The sequence below is a fragment of the Magallana gigas genome, chromosome 1 (assembly GCF_963853765.1).
Source record: "Magallana gigas chromosome 1, xbMagGiga1.1, whole genome shotgun sequence".
Classification (NCBI taxonomy): domain Eukaryota; kingdom Metazoa; phylum Mollusca; class Bivalvia; order Ostreida; family Ostreidae; genus Magallana; species Magallana gigas.
The window spans coordinates 7401287-7425870 of record NC_088853.1 but is presented as its reverse complement, the minus strand read 5'-3'; the positions used below and the strand labels follow the sequence as shown (position 1 = coordinate 7425870).

The 24584-nt window shown below is 32.2% G+C and overlaps 1 protein-coding gene across 2 annotated transcripts in view; it reads right to left on the bottom strand.

Moving 5' to 3' along the window:
• The window catches only part of LOC105326717 (transient receptor potential cation channel subfamily M member 2), a 143976-nt gene that overhangs the window by 8643 nt on the left and 110749 nt on the right, over positions 1–24584 (bottom strand). For both annotated transcript variants that reach the window (XM_066081983.1, XM_066081991.1), the window contains exons 15-18: positions 7396–7495; positions 7017–7224; positions 5494–5550; positions 2926–3078 (exon numbers count right to left, since the gene is read on the bottom strand). In XM_066081983.1, coding sequence (XP_065938055.1) covers positions 2926–3078; positions 5494–5550; positions 7017–7224; positions 7396–7495 — 518 coding nt within the window. The remainder of the gene's footprint in view (positions 1–2925; positions 3079–5493; positions 5551–7016; positions 7225–7395; positions 7496–24584) is intronic.

Below are 24584 nucleotides of genomic sequence, written 5' to 3'. Positions count from 1 at the left end.
TAATTTTGTTGCACGATTAACTTTAGCAAGGTGGTAAATATGAAATACATTTATTAAATTTATATTATATATTACAGTGTACATTTGTATTCCAATTTAATTAAAATCAGAACTTCCATCCTTTCCCTTTTTGATACATTGCGTGAAACGTGTATTCATGAAAACTGGGAAACAGAGGGTAGTTTTAATTTTTATTAATCTGTTTTTATTCGTATTTAATTTTGAATTGATGTAAATATTACATTAGCTTAAAGAACTGTTTGTCATTAATCCGATATGTTTTGTTGATTCGGTTCTGACGATAATTCTAACAAGCATCTTTCTACTTCTATACATATACTTGTTTAGAAGTCATTTTGGTATTTCAAATCCATTAGAAAATGCTATGAAAATTTGCTCCGACTTAATTCCGATATTTCTTTAGTTTTTTCATCGTTGTCTTGATTATAGCCATTCGTCTTTTTTTTTCAAGAATCGTTTTATTTCTTTATTAATAATTCTTATGATCATTCTTTATTGCGTACTAAATTCACCTGGTGAATAAACAATGTAAAAAAACACGCAATTAATAATACAAAAAAATGAATTTTAGTCTAGAAATCTTGAAATCAACTGTAATAAAGTGTTCCGACACATACTTCTATTCATTCAATTATTGATTCTATGATTTTCTGTACTTGTTCGTATGTGCAGATCACACCTACATGTAACCCGTAATCGCTTCTCCTAGTTAAGGTCAAGTTCTAGTAAATAAATCCACGGTATCTTTTTGGGTGCTAGAATCATACAATGACGCCATAATTTATTTGAGGAGTCTTTTTCCTGTATTTTACGGCTTTAAATAAATTATGTAAAAAATTAAACAATTTCTTGACATTTTATGTTAAATCATGAGAAAAGTAACGCCAATACCTATATTCAATTTGGCATCATTTTAAAGAGGAGGTCACGAGCTTGTTTAATTTCGTTTTAGGGAAAGGTAGGCATTCTGGACTTGTATAAGGCAAAAATGGACAAAACTCAAAATTGTGTTCATCAATCTTTCATATTTTTTGGAAAATGACAGTTTGAAACATGATTTAACATTGTGTTTACCAATTATTGTAGCCCCGGCACACCGGTTGAAACAAAACTATTGTTATGAAGCATCATTGAAAGAATTTATATCTTAAATTTGATGAATCTGTAGGCACCTTTCATTTACTAGATCTTCCCATTAACTGAAATAACATTGTGTGTATAGACAAAATATGACTAAGAATTTTTGATATTCCCTTACACTATACATGTAAATGAAACATATTTCTTACGACATGTACACAATTGGACATAGAGAATTAGTCAATAGGTTTTTATTGGCGATATTTATCAGCTGGTTGCACAAGAGCCTGCTCTTCACTGTATGCATGCGATTCAGCTGACGTTTTACAAATGTTGTCTAATAAGTTTGTCTAACCTTTTTCATATTTAACTTACCATTTTACTCACATACTTGTTGAATACGAGACACGGAAAAATACCCGGTATTCAACAGTATCAAATGCGATAAATATCTAAATAATTAATCTAGTAATAGAAATAGTACCGCGAGGGAGAGGGCCAATGAATGAGTTTAACTTAAGTCATATGGAAATGTTTGTTGAATAATTTAAAAAAAAAGGAACATTCTTTTAAATGTGGATTTAAAAAAACACAAGACGAAAAACGTTTTCATTCGATAACTATCTATGTATGAGGAGCCAAGTAGAACGAAGCGTGTCGTGATCTGTACTATAAGACTTTAAATGACTGACAGGCAAAGCACGAGCCCTGAAATAAAATCCCGCTCAAATTACCGACTATAGAAAACTAAAGCAAAATAATAAAGTTTAGTAATAAAGTAACGCACTAGTTCTCTCTCTCTCTCTCTCTCTCTCTTTTTTTTTTCTCTCTCCTGAGATTCACTTAATCATTTAATGCTATCTAAAGTCAAGTATGTACACACTGTTGAAAAAAAAACCACAATATCACCACGCATTGTTTAAACATTAATACTGGTAATTTACAATGTTGGAGAAATTGGCTATGAAAGTTGTAATGAAAACTAAAGAAATGTGTAAGGTCTAAGAAAGGAAATTAAATTAAACCATTTTTGTAACGGTTTTTGTAACGGATTTAATAAAAATAACAGCGTGAAATTAAAGTATTTGTCATTAAATGCAGTACAAAAAAATATAACAAAGTATTGGACAATAATCTCCATCCGTATTCATCGCACGACATTAATAAATAAGCCTTAGATGCATGCTGCACGCTAATTGTACGGTACAGTAGGTTTTTGGTAGGGTCTTGCATAAATTATCTTGCACGCTTTTTGCACGGCATGGTTCGTTTGTGAACGGAACGATTCACTTTTGAGCGGTGCTGTTCAATTTGTAACCGATACGGTTCATTTTGTGAACGGTAGAGTTCGTTTCTTGCACGGAACGGCACGGATCGTTTCAGAGGTGTAGTAGCACGTTTCAGGGTATCTATGTGTTGAAAAAAAAATCATAAAAAAAACAATAACAACGTGTTTACTCGTTGTGTCTTTTTTTTTTAATTTTTATTTCAACAAAAAGAACAAAAACAAAAAAACAAAAAAAAAAACAAAAAAAAAAACAAAAAAAAAACAACCCCCCCCCCCAAAAAAAAAACCCAAACAAACAAAATAAAACAAAGAAACAAACAAACGCAGACTCAACAAAAAATAACCCAATTGGCTTCTTTTTTTATGAATATCTATATAAAATACTGTGTTTGCAGAAGTTATTGTGTATTTTTTTCACAAAATATTACAAACATGCAAAGGTTCTAAATATTGAATAGTTAGTTACTTAGTTATATGAAAAGTTGTTGAATCTTTATTACTTATCAAATAATGATAGAATGACATATATGGCTTACGAGACATTGCAAAATCTCTTCAAAAAGATCTCCAAATCTCCATAGGTACACATAGTACTCCAATATCTGCATATATCCTTCTACATTGTATTCAGTGCTGGTACTTGTTAGAACAAACCAACTGTATAACAGCAACCCCACGGCATTATATATCTGAAAAACAAAATTCCACAAGTATATATCACAACTTTGACTTTAAATTAATTGAGGATGCTTCCACACAAGTTTTTTTTAAAGATTTATTAAACATATTCCAATGTTAAATTTCGACACCATATGAGCCCCATCTTACCCCCAGGAGTCAGTGTTTTTACAACCTTGAATCTATACCCTACAAGAGAAAGCTTCCCCATAAGTCTCAGCTTTCCTGGTTCCTTAGAAGTTTTTAATGATTTACTCTATATATTCGAAAAATTAAAAACATTCTCCCACTTTTTGGCGCCTAGTCCACCGGGGTCATAGTTTAAGCAAACATATCTTCTCTTCATGTGGATGTTTCCACACAAGTTGCAGCTTTCCAGGATGATTTGATTTTGACAAGATTAAAAACGTTTACTCTATATATTCTTTGTAATATAATGATGCCCCTATTCTTGCCCAACCCTATCTCAGACGGTACAGATTTTCAAAAACTTTAATTTACACTACGTAAGGATGCTTTCACACAAGTTTCAGCTTTACTCTAGATATTCCTAGGTTGAAATTTAACGCCAACATTTTGGCCTTAACCTAACAACGGGGGTAACAATTAAAAATCTTTGCTACATTACGATGCCTCTACAAAAGTTAAAGCTTTTCTGATTGGTTGGTTTTTTAGAAGATGATTTTTTATGATTTTACGATTTACTCATTATATTCCTATGCAAAAATGTGACCCTCAATTGTGGCATTTTTTAATGAATTACGCTATTCATTTCTATGTACGCAGCACTGTTAAGGCTTACTATGAAAATGTCAGCGGATTAAGACGTTCATAAAACGATGCATCTGTTATTATAAAATATCTATATAAAGTTATTTTAGCATGATGTAAATGAAACAGTATAGTAAATGCTACTTTGTATGACACTTAGTGTGGTCCCCTGAATTGATACTCACGTGACGTATGTTGATATCTTCTGAATGGAGGTCATAAGCAAATTTTGATATTATGAGGGCATACAATACCCTTATTTGAATTACAAATTTTAATGATAATTAAATTTACTTTTCTGGTAAATTCTTAAAAGTGCTGCTGCTATAGAGTTCTTCTTTAATTGATTAAATATCAAAGAAATGAGCTCCGGGTAGAATTTATATGACCGTCGCTTAATATTGTACGTTATTTCTAATTAATTCTATTGATTTCATCAAAACAGCAGGATTTTTTAATGAATTCAACAATCCGTTAATTTATATCCAAAAGATCATTATGATCGGTTTAGTTTATGCTCTTGTATGCGGGTCTAGAATTGCTTCCCGATGTCAAACATCGATCGTATACAGTACGCACTCTAGAAAAGAAATAATACACGCTCTAAAAATAATTATATGCCGAATCAAAACAAGCACAATAAACAGGATTTAATGGTATGATAATTGTTTAAATTAGTGCACCGGGATCAGTCGTTGTTTATAATTATCGTTGTTGGACTTATTTGATTACAAAGTTGCACGCACGTAATTTTGAATGTAATTAAATGTTTCGTACCCATCACAATCGGTAATTCTTTCTTTATCAGCATTTGTGACGACTTGTTGTTTTATGTGATGTCATAGTTAACATTTCCCGTACTTTCTGGTCGGCGCGACCACAAAGTAAACATTAACAGTGCTGCGTAGTAATGCGATCCCCCATTGCGATCATACATTACCCCCAGCGTCTAGATTTTATCAACTTTACATGAGGATACTTGACACAAGTTTCAGCTTCCCTGGCTCAAAAGTTTATGAGGTTTTTTTTTTCTAAGATGTACTCTATATATTCCTTTGTACCCCCCCCCCCCATCCCCATTGCTGCCCCATCTTATCCCCGGGAGACATGACTTTTACAGTCTTGAATCTATCTAACACGAGGATAACTAAAAAAAAATCATCTTTCCTGGTCAAATGGTTCATGAAAAGATTTTTGAGAAATTCTTTTATTTGTATTTATTTCTAAATAACTCTGTTTGAAAAAGGACATGGTCCTTAATTTTCACACTTTTAAAACCCCCTTGGTTAAGGATACTTTCTACCAAGTTTAGTTACCATTGGTTTTGTTTTAGAGTAGATATTTGGTTTTTATTTTATTTGACCTTTCTGTTATATATAGCACCTTCTCTGAGAAGTAAGGTCAACTGTTTTACAATTTAGATTTTTATGCTGGAAATAAAAATAATAAAGATTGATCTTGTAGTTTTTATAACAAAATTGTAAAACTTTTTACAGAATAGGCATGGAAGACGCGCGACTCTTAGATGCACGAAGACAGACGAAGACCAATAGGAATAGTTTATCAAATGTGCTTAGGTGCCCTAGAAATAAAGGTGCTTCATTGTTTACTAAGCATATATCAAATTAGCATTTACTCGATGTGATTTCACTTACGACATTAGAATAGTAAAGATTCCTCGGTGAAACGGGCCAAATCATCTCTAGGCATTTCTGAATAAATATAAAAAAAATCATTTTATTAGTGAATTAAGAAAAGAATTTGAACTCATTTACGTTTACTTTTTAAATTTTCTCGAAACTAATTTAAACTAATTTAAATTAAATAAATTTGTTCTTTTGTCACAAAAAACGTGTTCCTTATACCGCGGATAACAATGATCTTTAATTGTGGTGTATTGATAGAAGCATGTATTTTGGATCGTTTAAAATCGTGGGTAGTTTGCTTAATCGTGGTGATGTTACTTCCAGTTTAAGTAAGGATATTTTTTTTTCTAAATTTGTTTTAGTCGAGTACAGTTATAACCAGGAAAGTCAACCTACAAATGTCACGAAAACGAAATATTCCACAATATAGAAAACGGAGTTTTAATATACTACGATGTTTTTCATTTTAATAAACAACATGTTCAAACTAACTGCACATCTATTTTTCCGTTTTTTTTGAACGTCCTTATTGACCCTCGGCTGGTATGTCAAAAATTATAAAAAAAAAAAAAAATATTACAGAAACAGTTATCTCATATAAAACATTAATATTGTACATATATTTGTTTTAAGTTTACTTCTTCATATGACATCAATTGCATTATAAATATTGATAACATATTATAAATGAATTACTAAGATATTTACATACTCTCTTTCCTCTACTAAAATATGGTGCCAGAAGTTTTGTCGAAAAAGTATCTTTTATTTTATTGCCGAAACGATATGATTTAAAGATTATTTTCCATTAGTATACCACACAATTGTTTTGTTAGTCTGAACATTTCATTTAATCTTCCGTTAATAGATATACTCAAAACGCGTAATGATGTTTATATTTGTGCTCATAGTGAATAATTTAGTTATGTGTATTCAAAGGGAATTGAATGTAGCAGATTTCCAAATCAAAGCATTAGAAGAAATTTACAGATTGTAAATATTACATAAATTATGTTTTCATCTTCTTTATATGTTTTAGATAAAATGTTATCAATAGAAACTAAATTATAATGTTAACGCACTTTTATTAATTGTTCCACTCAATATTGTAAAAAAAATTAAACTCTATCCTATCAGTTCTTACGATATTTAATTTTACAAAATTTTAATTTATGAAAAGACTTTAAACTTAAACAATAACTCTAGTTACATGAAAGATCTTTAACTATCATTTGAATAATCTAATTTATAGTCATTAAGCTCAATGTTTAATGTAAAAATAAAATCATCTTAACATTGATTTATTTCGATACAACATTACAAGATAAGTTTTAGATTTTAAGTCTTATATTACCCAGTAATTAGATGATTTTTTTTCTATCGCCTTGTTTTTGTTAAAAGTTTTTAGTGCAATGGAATTACAATTAATCATTTGCTTGGTCCTTGTCTAACAACATGTCTGATATTATTTTTGTTATTGGTTAGTACATATGCAGTGCTAGTATATATTTTCTGTTTTTTTTCTTCATTACCCGAGTATCAACTTTCATCTGCTTTTTCAGATATTTCTTGGAACATGTATGTGCTACTATATCATACACTGAGTTTTCGTAAGCAAAGTTCAGTGGATCAGAGTGGATACCCCAAGCTGATTTACATTCGCACAACAGTTCGAATGCTAAGTCTGTATTTTCTTCGCTCATTTTGTCTAAAATCGAGGTACATCTTTCTTTAAAAATTCTGAAAAATATTTTAATAATTAGCCAAAGAATAAAAGATTGGTAGTAATTATTAAATGATGTTTGTTATAAAATATAATAAATATTTACAATAAAACAGTTCAGATAAAGATCATTATATATTTAAAACAAGTATTAACGTGTGTGAATAAGATTTAGATTAAAAATAAACTTTGAATGTTCCTCTAGAGCGTCAGCAAAAACGTCTTCTCCGTCATCTCGTATTTTCTCGGAAAATCTTTTGAGAATAACCGAACAGATTAAGCCAGTCCCTACAAAACAAAATGTTTAGTTAGTTTATTATGATTTCCAATACCAAGCCAATAGCTATTTATCAAACATATGCTATTTTTGCGTTGATATTGTACACTTCATGAGTATTTAATGTAATAACTACTCCACAGTAGAAATATTGACTTTACTGCACTTAGGAATGGTGGCAATGATTTATATCACCAGGTGTAAGAAAAATATTTATCAAAAAGTACATTAAGAATAACTTTAGATATGTAAATAAATGTCCTAAATCAAGTTTTTGTCCCTGTAAATATGTTTTAAGCAATTATACTTTAAGCCTATCCTTTTTTCTTTGTATTTTCAAAGGTCTCTTTGACTCATTAAAAACATTCAGTCGATTTCAAGCGGAATAAAGTTATGTAATATTAGGGACATTATGGTACCTTTTGTCAGTCTTTAAAACAACTGTAAAGACTCTAAATAAAATTCTCATAAAATATGTGATTTATTGATATATGTTTAAACAATCCGCACATATTTCAACCGACAATTTTTTTTATACATGATTAGAATTGAAAAACAAAATGATAATAATAATAATGATAATAAAAAAAAATCTATAACAAGAGCAAAGCTCGTTGCAAAGCAACGAGTGGGTCTTCCGTTAATGTCGAAAGTAAAGCTAGAAGTTCCTGTAAGAAGCGGAATTCTTAAACCAATAAATATAAATTACTAAGACAAAAAGGAACAAAAATCAAGTTATTCTTGGGACGAGTTAACAAAATCCGAATGATTCTTTGTACAAATTAACAAAAACCTTATTGAATTCAAGAAGAATTTAGCAAATACAAATCTGAATGTGTAAAAGATCGATTTAACAAGTATCGAATAATTTTAGATAAGAGTTAATTTAACTTTTTTCTCAACCATGATTTCCGGAAAAAAATCAATTTTTCAACCTCTATATCTCTGTAATGCATTATCGGATTTTAAAATGGATTTCAATTTTAAATTATGAATAAAAAGTTCTAATGTTTTGCTCATGTGATTAATGACAAGTTATCGCTCTAAAAAAGGTTACTATAAAAAGACTCTGTAGCCCTCCTGGACCCTAATTTGAGGGGTCACCTCTTTTTTCTCGATATCAAATGAAAGGTCTCGCAAATATAAACATATTTTATTCAACAAGTGTTCACGAATTGTTAACAGTTATAGAGATATCGGAACAACTGTGCTTTAGGCGCCGACCCTTCAACTCCTTACTGGGGCCACCAAAGAAACATTTTTTTAGGTATCACATTGTTAAGAACATTATTTTGAGCAACTTTTGTTCGACAATGTTTTTCAAAATATTTCTTCTTTTCAAGATAATAATGATCAACGTTTTTGACTTTTGGCCCCTTGAAACCCCTAATTATGTAACATATGACTTTAGTATGGTGCTGTATAGATGAGCAGCTGTACAATGAACATTTTTGCTTCTATAATTAATAACAAATTATGTTTCAGTAAAGAGTTATTATTAAGAGCACTCTTGGTCCCTAATTTGAGGGGCCAGCCCCTTTTTCTTAATATTAAATAAAAGATCTTATAAATTTAAACATACTTTGTTTAATAAGTGTTCAGAAAATGTTAACCGATTTGGAGATATCAGAACAACAGTGTATTAGGGGCCGACCCTTAAACTCCTTACTGGGGCCATAAACCATAAATTTTAAGGTACCATGTTCCAAAGAACATTATTTTTAACAACTTTTGTTCAACATTGCTTTTCAAAATATCTCTCCTTTTCAAGATATTAATGATCAAAGTTTTGGTCTTTGGGCCCCTTGAAACCCCTAATTACGTAACAAATGTTTAAAATAATGTATTGTGTAGATAAACAGCTGTACAATAAACATTTTTGCTTCTATAATTAATGAAAAATTATTGCTCAGTAAAGAGTTAATTTTAAAAGACTTTAGAGCCCTTCTGTCCGCTAACTAAAGGGGCCAGCCCCTTTTTATTAAAACAAAACAAAAGCTCGTGTAAATCTTAACAACTTTTGCATTACATGTTTTAACACATTATCTTCAGGCTAAAGGATATTTTGCAAAACCTGCTAAAATTTTGCCAAAAATTTTGGCGCCGTGCGCATTTTCCACAATGTCAAATACAGAGAATCATCTACAGACATCCATCTACATATTCCTGAAAGTTTCACTTTTCTATACATTTAGTTTTAGAGGAGTTACGTGGACAAAATGGTTCTTAAAAATTCACAAAATCTTCAAAATCTCAAACCGGAAGTGACGTCATCAGCTCAAAATTTAAAAATCGCATGCACATTTTGTGTTCTATCAGTCCTGTAAATTTAGTAAAAATCAACCAAATAGTTTTTGAGTTATAGCTCATGAAAAATGTCAGAGGAAAAATAATATTAAACTAGAGCAAAGCTCGTTGCAAAGCAACGAGTGGGTCTTCCTTTAATGTCGGAAGTAAAGCTGGAAGTTCCTGTAAGACGCAGAGCTCTTAAACCAATAACAAGAGTAATTAAAATAAAAAGATGAAAAAATCGAATTATTCCTGGTACGACTTAACAAAATCTGAATGATATTAAGTACGACTTAACAAAAACCTTTCCGATTTCAAGAACGACTTAACAAAAAAACCCGAATGTGTTCATGTACGACTTAACAATTATTTTTGGTACGAGTTAATTTTACTTTGAACATTACGCTATTTTTTAAACCAAGGACGCGGAATCAAAATTTTCGGAAAAATCGATTTTTAAACCCCGATATCTCTGTAATGCATCGTCCAAATTCAAAACGGATTTCAGTTTTAAATTAAGCTTAATAAAAGCTCCTTTGTTGCTTTTTGATCAATATCAAATTATTGCTCAGAAAAGAGTTATTATAAAAACACTTAGTAGCCCTTCTGGCCCCTAATTTGAGGGGTCAGCCCCTTTTTCTTGATATCAAATAAAAGGTCCCGCTAATATAAACATATTTTGTTCTACAAGTGTTCACGAATTGTAAACCGTTCTCTAGATATCTAAACAACTGTGTTTTAGGGGCCGACCCTTTAACCCCTTACCGGGGCCACTAACAACAAAATGTTTGGTATCATATTCTTAAGAACATTTTTTTGAACAACTTTTGTTATACATTGCTTTTCAAAATATTTTTCCTTTTTCAGATATTAATGATCAAAGTTTTGAATTCTGGCCCCTTGAAACCCTTAATTACGTAATATATGACTTAGGTATGATACTGTATAGATAATCAGCTGTACAATGAACATTTTTGCTTCTATAATTAAAAGCAAATTATTATTCAGTAAAGAGTTCTTGTAAGAAGATTTAAGACCCCTGTTGACCCCTAATTGGAGGGGCCAACCCCTTTTCCTTGATATCAGATGAAAGGTCTTGCAAATATAAACATATTTTGTTCAACAGGTGTTCACGAAATGTTAACCGTTCTTAGGATATCTTTACAAATGTGTTTTAGGGGCCGGCCCTTTATCTCCTAAATGGGGTCATGAACAAAAAAATTTAAGGTGGCATATTGTACAAAACATTATTTTAAGCAACTTTTGTTCTACAATGCTTTTCAAAATATATTTCCTTTTTCATATATTAATGATCGAAGTTTTGAATTTCAGGCCCCTTGAAACCCTTAATTACGTAACATATTACTTAAGTATGGTACTGTGTAGATAAACAGCTCAACAATGAACATTTTTGCTTTATAAATAATAACAAATTATTATTCAGTAAAGAATTATTGTAAGAAGACTTTAGAGCCCTCTTGGCCCCTAATTGGAGGGGCCAGCCCCTTTTTCTTGATATCAAACGAAAGCCCGTGTAATTTTAAACAACTTTTGCTTTACATGTTTTAACAAAATATTTATACATCAAAAGATATCACAGAAAATGTGCAAAAATTTCGTGAAAAAATTTGATGCCAATTTTCAGGTTCAGGCGAGCTTTGAGGACTTTAGCAATGTTCTTAATTGGAAGCATGGGGGTACATCTACAGACATTCATCTACAATCCCTGAAAATTTCAAGCTTCTATCTTAATTAGTTTCCGAGGAGATGCGTGGACAAAATGACCCTTAAAAATTTACAAAATCGTCAATTTCTAAAACCGGAAGTGACGTCATCATTTTAAAATTTTATAAAATGTAGCGCCGATCATGTTTCATCCGTCCTGGAAATTTTGTGCGAATCGGTTGGATAGTATTTGAGAAATAGCGCTCCAAAAAAGTCAGAAAAAGAAAAAAAAGAATAACTAGATTCGATCTCGTTGCGAGCAACGAGTGGGTCTTCCGTCTAATTTTCTAATAGATAAGATTAAACTTATCAATTCAAAGATAAAATCGTTGATCTAAGTGAAAAAAAATGAAAAAAAAATTTGCGGCACTCGAGGCTTGAACCCGGGTCGCCTGGGCCATGTCCACGACTATATCGACTGAGCTACTCGGACTCCGCTTCAGAACTTTGACGCTTAATTTCTCGAGAATGCCTTGATCGATTTTAAAACTAATTACATATTCTTAATCAGTAAAAGGGTCACTATAAGGTGTTAAGGTTTCAAAAAAAATATTAAAAAATAAAAAAGTCGAAAAATTCAATTTTTCAAATTTCCTTCTAGTGACGACCGGAAGTGACGGCAGACATTCTCTTGACCGAGGTTCACCAGAAAAACGATAGATCTATCATCTCATCTTTTGAGAAAACCGACAGAAAAAATTGACTTTTTAAAATCGTAAACGGACGATAACTTCTGACCGGAAGTGTTTTTCCAAAAAAAAAAAAATTATATATCAGCTTTGGATAAAAACACGTTTATATTGAAAATTTGAGCGAAATCGACCCAGCCATCTCCGAGAAATCGTCTGCACAAAATCGGTAAGAAAAAAAAAGAATAATAATAAGAACTAGAGCAAAGCTCGTTGCAAAGCAACGAGTGGGTTTTCCGCTAATGTCGAAAGCAACGCTAGAAGTACGTCTAAGAAGCAGAGTTCTTAATCTAGTAACAAAGAAACCTAAGTACAAAAAGAAAAAAAAAACCGAATGATTTTTGGTACAACTTAACATAATCCGAATGGTTTTAAGTACGACTTAACTAAAAACCCTTAACCATTTCAAGAACGACTTAACAAAAAAAAACAATGTGTTTTAGTACGACTTAACAAATTTGACTTCATTTTAGGTACAAGTTAACACTACCTTGAACTAACATTTTTTTTCTTAACCCAGAATGCAAAATTAAAATTTACGTAAAAAATCAAAACATAATTCTGAGCAACTTTTCCTCTTCATTGCTTTTCAAAGGGTTGACATTCGTACTGTGTGCTCGTTGCGTCATTAATTGTCAGAAACTTATCGATGTAAAGTTTACTTTACTGTACCTCTGTGAATATTTTCTATGTAAAATTACTATGAACCAGACAACATTGAAATGATGAACATTTCAAAGGGCCCCGCTTATGTTATTTCAGAGAATTCTGCTTTGACCTTGACCTTTAAATTGAAATTTTTCCAGCTGGCATAGAACTTTTAATTCAATTTCATTCCCCCTAACATACATGCATTTTTGTTCAATCTGACCAAGATTAAGCATATTTGGAAAATAATCTACTGTCTAAAACTAGTTTTAAAAAGATCTGCTATGACCTTCACATTGACAGACTTGGTTCAAGGTCACTGCACGGCATTAACCAATAAACTCTGTAAAGGTAAAATATTAGCCAAATAGGGGCTAAAAGGAGAGTATATCTATGCTCTTAAAATATGGATTTTTGTGTGTTCTGATATGACCTTGACTCTTCATCTACAAATATCATTCGAGGTCATTGCATATATTTTGATCAAAGGCATCATGTGGGTGAAGTATGAGGCTGAATGGAGCAAAGGGAGAGAAGATATACTCCGGACAAGAATTTTAAAAATATAATTCTGCTATGACCTTCACAGTTTCTTTTCACTGAAAATAGGTTCAAGGTCACTACACACCCTTTCACCTTTTACTCAAAAGCTCTGTTTATGTGAAGTCTGAGCCAAATAGGGGTTAGTAGAAATTATATATGCTCTCAAAAAAGGATTTTTGCATGATCCGATATGATTTTCACCCTATACCTAGAAATTTCATGCAAGGTCACTGCACATCGTTTAACCATAGAGACACTCTGCGAGTATTAGCCAGATTGGACCAAAGGGAAAAAAGATATGCCCCAGACAAGGATTTTATATATATATATAATTCTGCTATGACCTTAACCTTATACCTAAAAACATGGTTCAAGGTCACTGCACATCCTTCAACCAAAGTAACCCTGTGGCTGAGGTATGAGCCAGATTGGGCCAAGGGGAGAGAAGCTATGCTCCAGTCAAGCAATCTCGGATGGACAGACGGACAAATTATTCACTAGAAGGCGCCCGCATAAACATGCCTTTTTATCTAATTTAAAATAGTATCCATGCTATCTGCCCTTGGTGAATAGTCATCAAAACCATTCATCAGCAGAATTTGATTTCCCTCCTTTTTAAGGTGGTATGGGACATCTGTCGATATTAATGTGGATTAAAGTACTATATAATTGAAAAATTTTCACCGGTTTAGAATTTTCAAATTTTACAATATTTAACCAAAAAATAGCTTTTAAAAATATTTGAAATGGTAAAAATTGTAAAAACCCCAGCGGGATTCGAACTCATGACTTACAGGTTCCTAGTAAACCCTCTAACCCACTGCGTTAAGGAGTTAGGTGACCATTTTTGAAAAGAAACTACATGTACTTAAATAATTACACTTTACTTTATTGTTTATTTCGATAAACAATACGTCACAACATGGAGGTGTCCCATATCACCTTAAACTCGGAACACCTCTGACCTATTAAGATTGCCGCATTAAATACAAAGTTTGATTTAACTCTAATTTGTTTATCATCAAGAAATTCTGCATCGCTGACAAATAAAGTTTTCTTCTGTATAATGAAATAACAATTAACTGACTATTCGGCCAATAGCAAGTTTATTGTCCCACTCCACAGCAACTATTTCCCTTGGCTTTGCCTCATTAAATAGTTGCTGTCTTGGGGGACAATAAACTTGCTATTGTCCTCATACCCAGTAAATACTAAATAGGCATATAATATCCCATCCACCTACATTTCATGTTATATAACCTCCCGTTTGTAACCTTCAATTTCACTGTAAAGTCAACACATCTGTCATAGCCGCAAGTTTCACAATTTATTTCTGCTTCTCATGTACTTAAAATTAGGGGCCTTAATATTGCTTACCAATTCCAACAAGAGACATCCCTCTAACTATTGATAATCATTAAAATTCATTTCATGAATCTACGCAACAATGATAAACCTTCAAGTACAGTCACTCTCAATTTTACAAAATATTGACGGTACTTTATCCGAAACTGTTCCTTGTACCTTTAACTTAGTACACTAACATTTTTATGAAAAGACGGTTTGTCTTAGAATAAGAAAGCTAATGCAATTCTGAGAAAAAGAATACCACATATTGCCAATTCCATTGAGGTTTAATAAAAATATGGCCATTTAAGTGAACCCACCATTTCCAATTTCCTTTAGTAAACACAGATTTACAGGGTTCTCCATAGTACATCTTTACCTGAACTTTTAGAGGTCAACTGTTGTTCAACCACCTTTAAAAAGAAACCTTATTCAATACAGCATATGCCTACATGATATAATCATGATAAAAGCTTCACATCACTTAGAAATACCCTTACATGTATACCCCCCCCCCAATCTTTTGATTTTCATAAAAAGTCATGGTTTGAAATGTGTTACCTAATTTTATGAAACGTGTGGCAATTTTCTTGAGTAATTTCTCACACATATTTGAAAACAATCATCAATGATTCTAAAATTTGATCTTTATTTGTTTATTGTACGATTTGTACCATTTTAATTAACAAATAGACAGCTGTCCTGCTTGTGATTTCTTGTTTTCATGAAAAAAGTAAGCTAACAATCATAGTTAGTGAATATCTAATCTATTCTGATTTCTAGTCTCCTTCTAACCATGCTAAAACAGTAAGTTACAACCTACAAGTTAGACATCTGCCTTAAATTAGAATTAAATTCAAACACACCCAGGTAGCTGAAGACAGAGTTGATTTCAATGAAAATTGTTCAAATTTGACATGTTTTTCTACTTTTTTTCTGCATATATACTTTAGAAAGGTAGAAATGGGTTGTTTCTTGTTCATTTCAAAAGTAATTATCATAGCAGATGTTATTTCAAAGTCAAATGTACATTTACATATCCTACATGTAATCTTAATGCAGACAATTAAATAGAGGGGGGGGGGGATTTTTCAATTATGTAAATACATCTAAATATCTTTATGAAATAAAAAATAAAGGAAACATAATTGCATACTTTTATTGAAAAACAAATTTTCACAGCAATTATGAATTTCTTTAAACAGCCTTAATTTTGTTTTCATAATTTCTTAACAAACACAAACCACAACATGGCATGATGCTTTCTTCAAGTTCCATTATTGTTCATGCATTATTGGATTTAATTTGAATTTATACCGGTAAAAAGTCTGTAGAACACAAGGAATATGCATGTGGATAGAGGTGACAGGTTAATCTCAAGAGCTGACCCACAAGAATCAACAGGTAAAAGCAATGTGGTGCCATGTCGGAACAAGAGTCCGTTTTGAGCTGAAATAAAAAAAAAATAATTAGCTGTGTTTACATACATGTACTAGACAGTAGTAATAGCTGTGTTTACATTAACATATGCATATTATTTCTGAAAAAAATACACTGACCATGCAGTGTAATAAGTATTACATATCCCAATACATGACATAACATTTAGGCAGTACAAGATCAAAAATTTGCATATCAAGTCATAATATAATATTAAAAAAAATTCTTAGGTATAGACACTTATTAGATTAAGAGAGAGTTTGAGAGAGAGAGAGAGAGCTAGAGTTTATTTCTTGTAGTGCAACAGTCAAACATTTCAATTCGAAAATTACAAAGGAATATTACCCATCTGAACAGCGTCAAAGTACATGTATTTCCTTCTGGTATACCATGTTTTATCAATTCTACCGGGTTTTTATTTTGCAAATAAATTTGGCGAGGGTTTTGGTTTCTTTTCTTTTAAATTACATTTTTTAAAAACAATACTATGTGTAATAAGCATAAAACATGTATGAGTAAACTTAATGAAGAATTTTTAATAGATTATTTTTCACAGAATGTGTTACATTACATGTATGTCAATCTTTATAAAAGTAGCCTATATTTCGTGCGTCATAAATTGGAAGTTTTAGTAAATATCATTTACTTGCATAGTAGATATATATGTCTAACCCAAATTTTCTTTATAAAGCTACAGCTGTATGTACCACATAATCATATGTTTTGTCACAAGTATACATTCTTAAAAAATACCCAAATTCCAACAGTTGAAAGTAACTCGATGAATTTTTCATTATCTGATAAGTTCATTGTGTTTTGTGCATGCATATATTATAAGTCTGCTGCAACAGCAGCCAATCAGCGGTAAGCTGAATCCACTAATAAGAAAGTTTGTGGTTTAGGAGCGGGTAAAATTGTTTATGCATAATGTAGCTGACACTGACTTGAATAGATCTGATATATATGTACAAGATGGGAGAAATAATGACAGAACAGACTGGGATTCGAACCTTGCCCTCTGAATCTCTAGTCAAGTGCTCTACCAACTGAGCTACATGTATCTGGCACCGGTATTCAAACCAGTCTGACCGTCACATCCCCCCCTTAAATGATCTTCACCCTCAAAGATCACCCCTGGCTCTTCCCCTGGCAGGAGTTAACCTGTCAGTTCCAGGGGTTGGTTACAACACCAATATTGTATAGGGATGGAACGATCCACCGATGCACCGGTGCATCACGGTATTTATTTTGACGATATTTGGATTGTTACATTTACCATTAATACATGACGATACCTATGCGGACTTTTTTTTATTTTCCAAAAATATCTGAGCTTCATATATCGGCTATTTTTAGTCTGCGCGTCTAATATGAAAGTACAAAGATGGCGGAAAACCTCGTAAAGTTGTCAAACCTGTTAGGAAGCTAAATCTGGAGTGTGGACAACTTTTGGATTACTTGTTAATGAAAAAGTAGTGTATATGAGACTTAAGTAATTTGTAAATTGTGCAACGCTCATTTTAAATATATCAAAATAACTTTGGACATGCGCTAATACATCGACAGATTGAATAAATTTTTAACCCTTATTCATGTTTTCATTTAGTTGCAATGTATCGTGATATGTATCGTATCGCATCTCATGTATAGTGATATGTACCGAATCGGCTAAGTACAGAAACGTCCAAGCCTCAATATTGTAACAGGATGGGAGAAATAATGAAGGACCAAACCAGGAATTAAACCTGGGCCCCCTGAATGTCTAGTCAGGTGCTCTACCAACTGAACACTGGTATTTAAACTGGTCTGACCGTCACATATATAAAAAGTTATTTTAAACAATGGTGTTCAATAAAAAATAACACCTGCAACCTTCAGTTTTTGTCTGTAATTAATCAATATTGGCGTGCGATCAGTTATCGTTGAGTACCATTTTTCATCAGTGCATTGTTACGTCATTTTATCAACACATAAAATTATATACGAAAATATGATGTAACATTGCACCAGCGAGAAATGGTCCTTGACAAGAACTGCTGGCATGCCAGTACTGCCAGTAGTCAGATTAAAAAAAGAGCATATAAATGAAAAATTACATTATAAACATTAACAAGGACAATTCAAGTACATATCAAAACTGCTAATCAAGAAAAATTATGTGAACTGGTAGAGTGGTACGCATAGTTCCTACTTGTAAACTACATGTACAAGTACATGTACCGGGTACCCGTTGGTCTGCTTAACCTCTCTAATGATACATTGATCGGCATCATAAAAATATTAAAGACTTTTTAGTCATGTTTTAACTCTGAAGTCTGAAGTATACAATTTTATTTACTTGATGTTACATGTATGTCTACAGGGTATTTATGTCTACATTTGGAGTCTTCCGCACAAGAATATGATCATATGTTTCTAATTAGACCCTGCTTTGAATTTTGAGTTGAAAATTCACAATCTGATTTTTTTTTAAATAGATAAATTCGGTCATCCTTTCCAGTCACCAATGAACCTCGAGCAAGTCTAAACATCCAGTAAACAATGTAAAAATTACACGTTAGTAAACAAACACCCACACCATAACAAAACATCTAACTCTGTAATTCTTATAAAATTCTTAACCCAGCAGATGTTAAATCATCAAGATATATTTGTAAATTCATACGCGATGGACATATCATAAGAAAATCTATGTACAGTACCAACTACATGTATATTTGTATACTGTATGTATGACTTTCGCCACATGTGGATTTTGTCAATAAATTGAATTGTAATTTACACAAAATTCTGGTAATAAGGAGAAAAAAACAAGTGAAAGGTACAACATTTGGGATTCAATTCTGTTAAAAGGATTTATATTGTCTGGACTAGAAAAATAACATACATCAGTGACATTGTGCACGTACTTACATGTACATCTATAGACTAAATGTTAACCAGTGAACAGCTGGTGAACATGCTGACATTTTAACCACTATAGACAAGAAACTTTAAAAGGAATAAAAAGCCTCACCTTCTTCAGTAACATCCACATAGATCACACACTTTAATGTCCATCTTTTCCCCTTTATTACTCGTAGCTTATCAACGGCTGATCAATGAAAACATAAACATCCGTCGACATGGTCGACAGAAGTGTGGCTGTCAGAATTTCCTCGTAAACGATTCACACGAGAATATATCCCTCCTTATACAAATATGTAGTATTGTTCCCTGTGTATGTTCATATGTTTCACAGTAACTTGAAAATGCATGTGTACACCGAACAATGCACAACTTATCTTCTGCATTACGCTCTCTCTTTTCTACAATGCCGTTCGTTAACAGTTACTGTTTACATTCGCGGGTCCGCGACAAACATTGCAAACATTTGTTCTGCGTGGCCGATTAGAACGTGTTAAATAAGTAGTCGAATTCATAAATGATATAGCCTAGATGAAAAAAAAAATGAAATTGAATCACAACAATTTATCTAAGACGCAACACAATGTAATGCAGTAAATGCCTGGGCCTTAAAACGGCATTTGTTCGCTTGTGTGTCTATGTAGACAAATTAACTCGTTCATGTACGATTCACACATATTTGTTTTATGAAATTTGAAAAAAATAGGGCACAGAACTTTTTAAATTTGACACCAAATGACATTATTTAATATATTAACAATAACTGAATTAATTTTTTTTCATAAAATGAGAACGATTTTTGCTATCAGAAAAATACGTGTATGAGCTGCTGACCCCTAATTATAGGGGCCAGCCCCTAAATGAAAATTAAATGCAATTAAATGAAAGCTCTCGTTATTCTTAACAACTTTTGTTCTATATGTATTAACAAATTATTTTTAGTTTAAAGGTTATTATACAAAAAGCAACAAAATTTCAGACCCCCCAAAACCTTAAACTTTACCGGCAAATAGCTTAAAAACTAAAAAACATTTTGCCAAAATTTTCATGCCAGCAAAACTATTAAATGTTACCAACAATTCTGCTAAATTTCATGCAACTATCTTTTGTAATTCCCGAGATCAACTCTGGACAAAAGACCCCCCAATTTTCAATTAAAGGGCAATAACTCATAACCGGAAGTGAATTTTAAAAATTTGAAAAAAAGTCTCTAGATATTAATATTGTCTACATACCCTGAAAGTTTCATAACAATCAGACAACAAATGTACGAGAAATGGCCTACACAAAATTTGCGGATAAAAAAAAATAACTACAGCAAAGCTCGTTGCAAAGCAACGAGTGGGTTTTCCGCTAATGTCGAAAGCAACGCTAGAAGTACGTCTAAGAAGCAGAGTTCTTAATCTAGTAACAAAGAAACCTAAGTACAAAAAGATAGAAAAAAACGAATGATTCTTGGTACAACTTAACATAATCCGAATGTTTTTAAGTACGACTTAACCAAAAACCCTTAACCATTTCAAGAACGACTTAACAAAAAAAAACCAATGTGTTTAAGTACGACTTAACACATTTGACTTCATTTTAGGTACAAGTTTACTTTACCATGAACTAACATCTTTTTTCTTAACTCAGAATGCAAAATTAAAATTTACGTAAAAAATCTATTTTGTTTAAAACATAATTCTGAGCAAATTTTCCTCTTCACTGCTTTTCAAAGGGTTGACCTTTCGTACTGTGTGCTCGTTGCGTCATTAATTGTCAGAAACTTATCGATGTAAAGTTTACTTTACTGTACCTCTGTGAATATTTTCTATGTAAAATTACTATGAACCAGACAACATTGAAATGGTGAACATTTCAAAGGGCCCTGCTTATGTTATTTCAGAGAATTCTGTTTTGACCTTGACCTATAACTTGAAATTTTTCCAGCTGGCATAGAACTTTTAATTCAATTTCATTCCCCCTAACATACAGGCATTTTTGTTCAATCTGACCAAGATTAAGCTTAATTGGAAAATAATCTACTGTCTAAAACTAATTTTAAAAAGATCTGCTATGACATCACATTGACATACTTGGTTCAAGGTCACTGCACGCCATTAACCACTTAACTCTGTGAAGGTAAAATATTAGCCAAATAGGGGCTAAAAGGAGAGTATATCTATGCTCTTAAAATATGGATTTTTGTTTGATCTGATATGACCTTGACTCTTCATCTACAAATATCATTCGAGGTCATTGCATATATTTTGATCAAAGGCATCATGTAGGTGAAGTATGAGGCTAAATGGAGCAAAGGGAGAGAAAATATACTCCGGACAAGGATTTTTAAGAATATAATTCTGCTATGACCTTCACAGTTTCGTTTCACTGAAAATAGGTTCAAGGTCACTACACGCCCTTTCACCCTTTACTCAAAAGCTCTGCTTATGTGAAGTCTGAGCCAAATAGGGGTTAGTAGAAATTATACATGCTCTCAAAAAAGGATTTTTGCATGATCTGATATGATCTTCACCAGTTACCTAGAAATTTCATGCAAGGTCACTGCACATCATTTAACCATAGAGACACCCTGTGAGTATAAGCCAGATTGGACCAAAGGGAAAAAAGATATGCCCCAGACAAGGATTTTATATATATAATTCTGCTATGACCTTAACCTTATACCTAAAAACATGGTTCAAGGTCACTGCACATCCTTCAACCAAAGGAACCATGTGGATGAGGTATGAGCCAGATTGGGCCAAGGGGAGAGAAGCTATGACCCTGTCAAGCCATCTCGGATGGACAGACGGACAAATTGATCACTAGAAGGCGCCCGCATAAACATGCCTTTTTATCTAATTTAAAATAGTATCCATGCTATCTGCCCATGGTGAATAGTCATCAAAACTATTCATCAGCAGAATTTGATTTCCCTCCTTTTTAAGGTGGTATGGGACATCTGTCGATATTAATGTGGATTAAAGTACTATATAATTGAAAAATTTTCACCGGTTTAAAATTTTCAAATTTTACAATATTTAACCAAAAAATAGCTTTTAGAAATATTTGAAAAGGTAAAAATTGTAAAAACCCCAGCGGGATTCGAACTCATGACTTACAGGTTCCTAGTAAACCCTCTAACCCACTGTGCTAAGGAGTAAGGTGACCATTTTTGAAAAGAAACTACATGTACTTATATAATTACACTTTATTTTATTGTTTATTTCGATAAACAATACGTCACAACCTGGAAGTGTCCCATATCACCTTAAACTCGGAACACCTCTGACCTAATAAGATCGCCGCATTAAATACAAAGTTTGATTTAACTCTAATTTGTTTATCATCAAGAAATTCTGCATCGCTGGCAAATAAAGTTTTCTTCTGTATAATGAAATACCAATCAACTGACTATTCAGACAATAGCAAGTTTATTGTCCCACTCCACAGCAACTATTTCCCATGGCTTTGACTCGTTAAATAGTTGCTGTCTTGGGGGACAATAAACTTGCTATTGTCCTCATACCCAGTAAATACTAAATAGGCATATAATATCCCATCCACCTACATTTCATGTTATATAACCTCCCGTTTGTAACCTTCAATTTCACTGTAAAGTCAACATATCTGTCATAGCCGCAAGTTTCACAATTTATTTCTGCTTCTCATGTACTTAAAATTAGGGGCCTTAATATTGCTTACCAATTCCATTAAGAGACATCCCTCTAACTATTGATAATCATTAAAATTCATTTCATGAATCTATGCAACAATGATAAACCTTCAAGTACAGTCACTCTCAATTTTTCAAAAAATATTGACGGTACTTTATCCGAAACTGTTCCTTGTACCTTTAACTTAGTAAACTAACATTTTTATGAAAAGGCGGTTTGTCTTAGAATAAGAAAGCTAATGCAATTCTGAGAAAAAGAATACCACATATTGCCAATTCCATTGAGGTTTAATAAAAATATGGCCATTTAAGTGAACCCACCATTTCCAATTTCCTTAAGTAAACACAGATTAACAGGGTTCTCCATAGTAAAACATCTTTACCTGACCTTTTAGAGGTCAACTTTTGTTCATCCACCTTTAAAAAGAAACCTTATTCAATACAACATATGCCTACATGATATAATCATGATAAAAGCTTCACATCACTTAGAAATACCCTTACATGTATACCCCCCCCCCCCCCCCATCTTTTGATTTTCATAAAAAGTCATGGTTTAAAATGTTTTACCTAATTTTATGAAACGTGTGGCAATTTCCTTGAGTCATTTCTCACACATATTTGAAAACAATCATCAATGATTCTAAAATTTGATCTTTATTTGTTTATTGTATGATTTGTACCATTTTAATTAACAAATAGACAGCTGTCCTGCTTGTGATTTCTTGTTTTCATGAAAAAAGTAAGCTAACAATCATATTTAGTGAATATCTAATCTATTCTGATTTCTAGTCTCCTTCTAACCATGCTAAAACAGTAAGTTACAACCTACAAGTTAGACATCTGCCTTAAATTAGAATTAAATTCAAACACACCCAGGTAGCTGGAGACAGAGTTGATTTCAATGAAAAATGTTCAAATTTGACATGTTTTTCTCCTTTTTTCATGCATATATACCTTAGAAAGGTAGAAATAGGTTGTTTCTTGTTCATTTCAAAAGTAATTATCATAGCAGATGTTATTTCAAAGTCAAATGTACATTTACATATCCTACATGTAATCTTAATGCAGACAATTAAATAGAGGGGGGGGGGGGGATTTTTCAATTATGTAAACACATCTAAATATCTTTATGAAATAAAAAATAAAGGAAACATAATTGCATACTTTTATTGAAAAACAAATTTTCACAGCAATTATGAATTTCTTTAAACAGCCTTAATTTTGTTTTCATAATTTCTTATCAAACACAAACCACAACATGGCATGATGCTTTCTTCAAGTTCCATTATTGTTCATGCATTATCGGATTTAATTTGAATTACCGGTAAATAGTCTGTAGAACACAAGGAATATGCATGTGGATAGAGGTGACAGGTTAATCTCAGGAGCTGACCCACAAGAATCAACAGGTACCGGTAAAAGCCATGTGGTAACAATAGTCTGTTTTGAGCTGAAATAAAAAAAAAAATAATTAGCTGTGTTTACATACATGTACTAGTAATAGCTGTGTTTACATTAACATATGCATAGTATTTCTGGAAAAAATACGCTGACCATGCAGTGTAATAAGTATGACATATCCCAATACATGACATAACATTTAGGCAGTACAAGATCAAAAATTTGCATATCAAGTCATAATATAATATTAAAAAAATTTCATAGGTATAAACACTTATCAAATTGAGAGAGGGAGAGTTTGAGAGAGAGAGAGAGAGTTCATTACCGTACTTATAGTGTACGTATACTTATAGTGTAACAGTCAATATTTCAATTCGTAAATTACAAACGAATATTACCCACCGAACAGCGTCAAGGTACATGTACTGGTATTAGCTTCTGGTATAC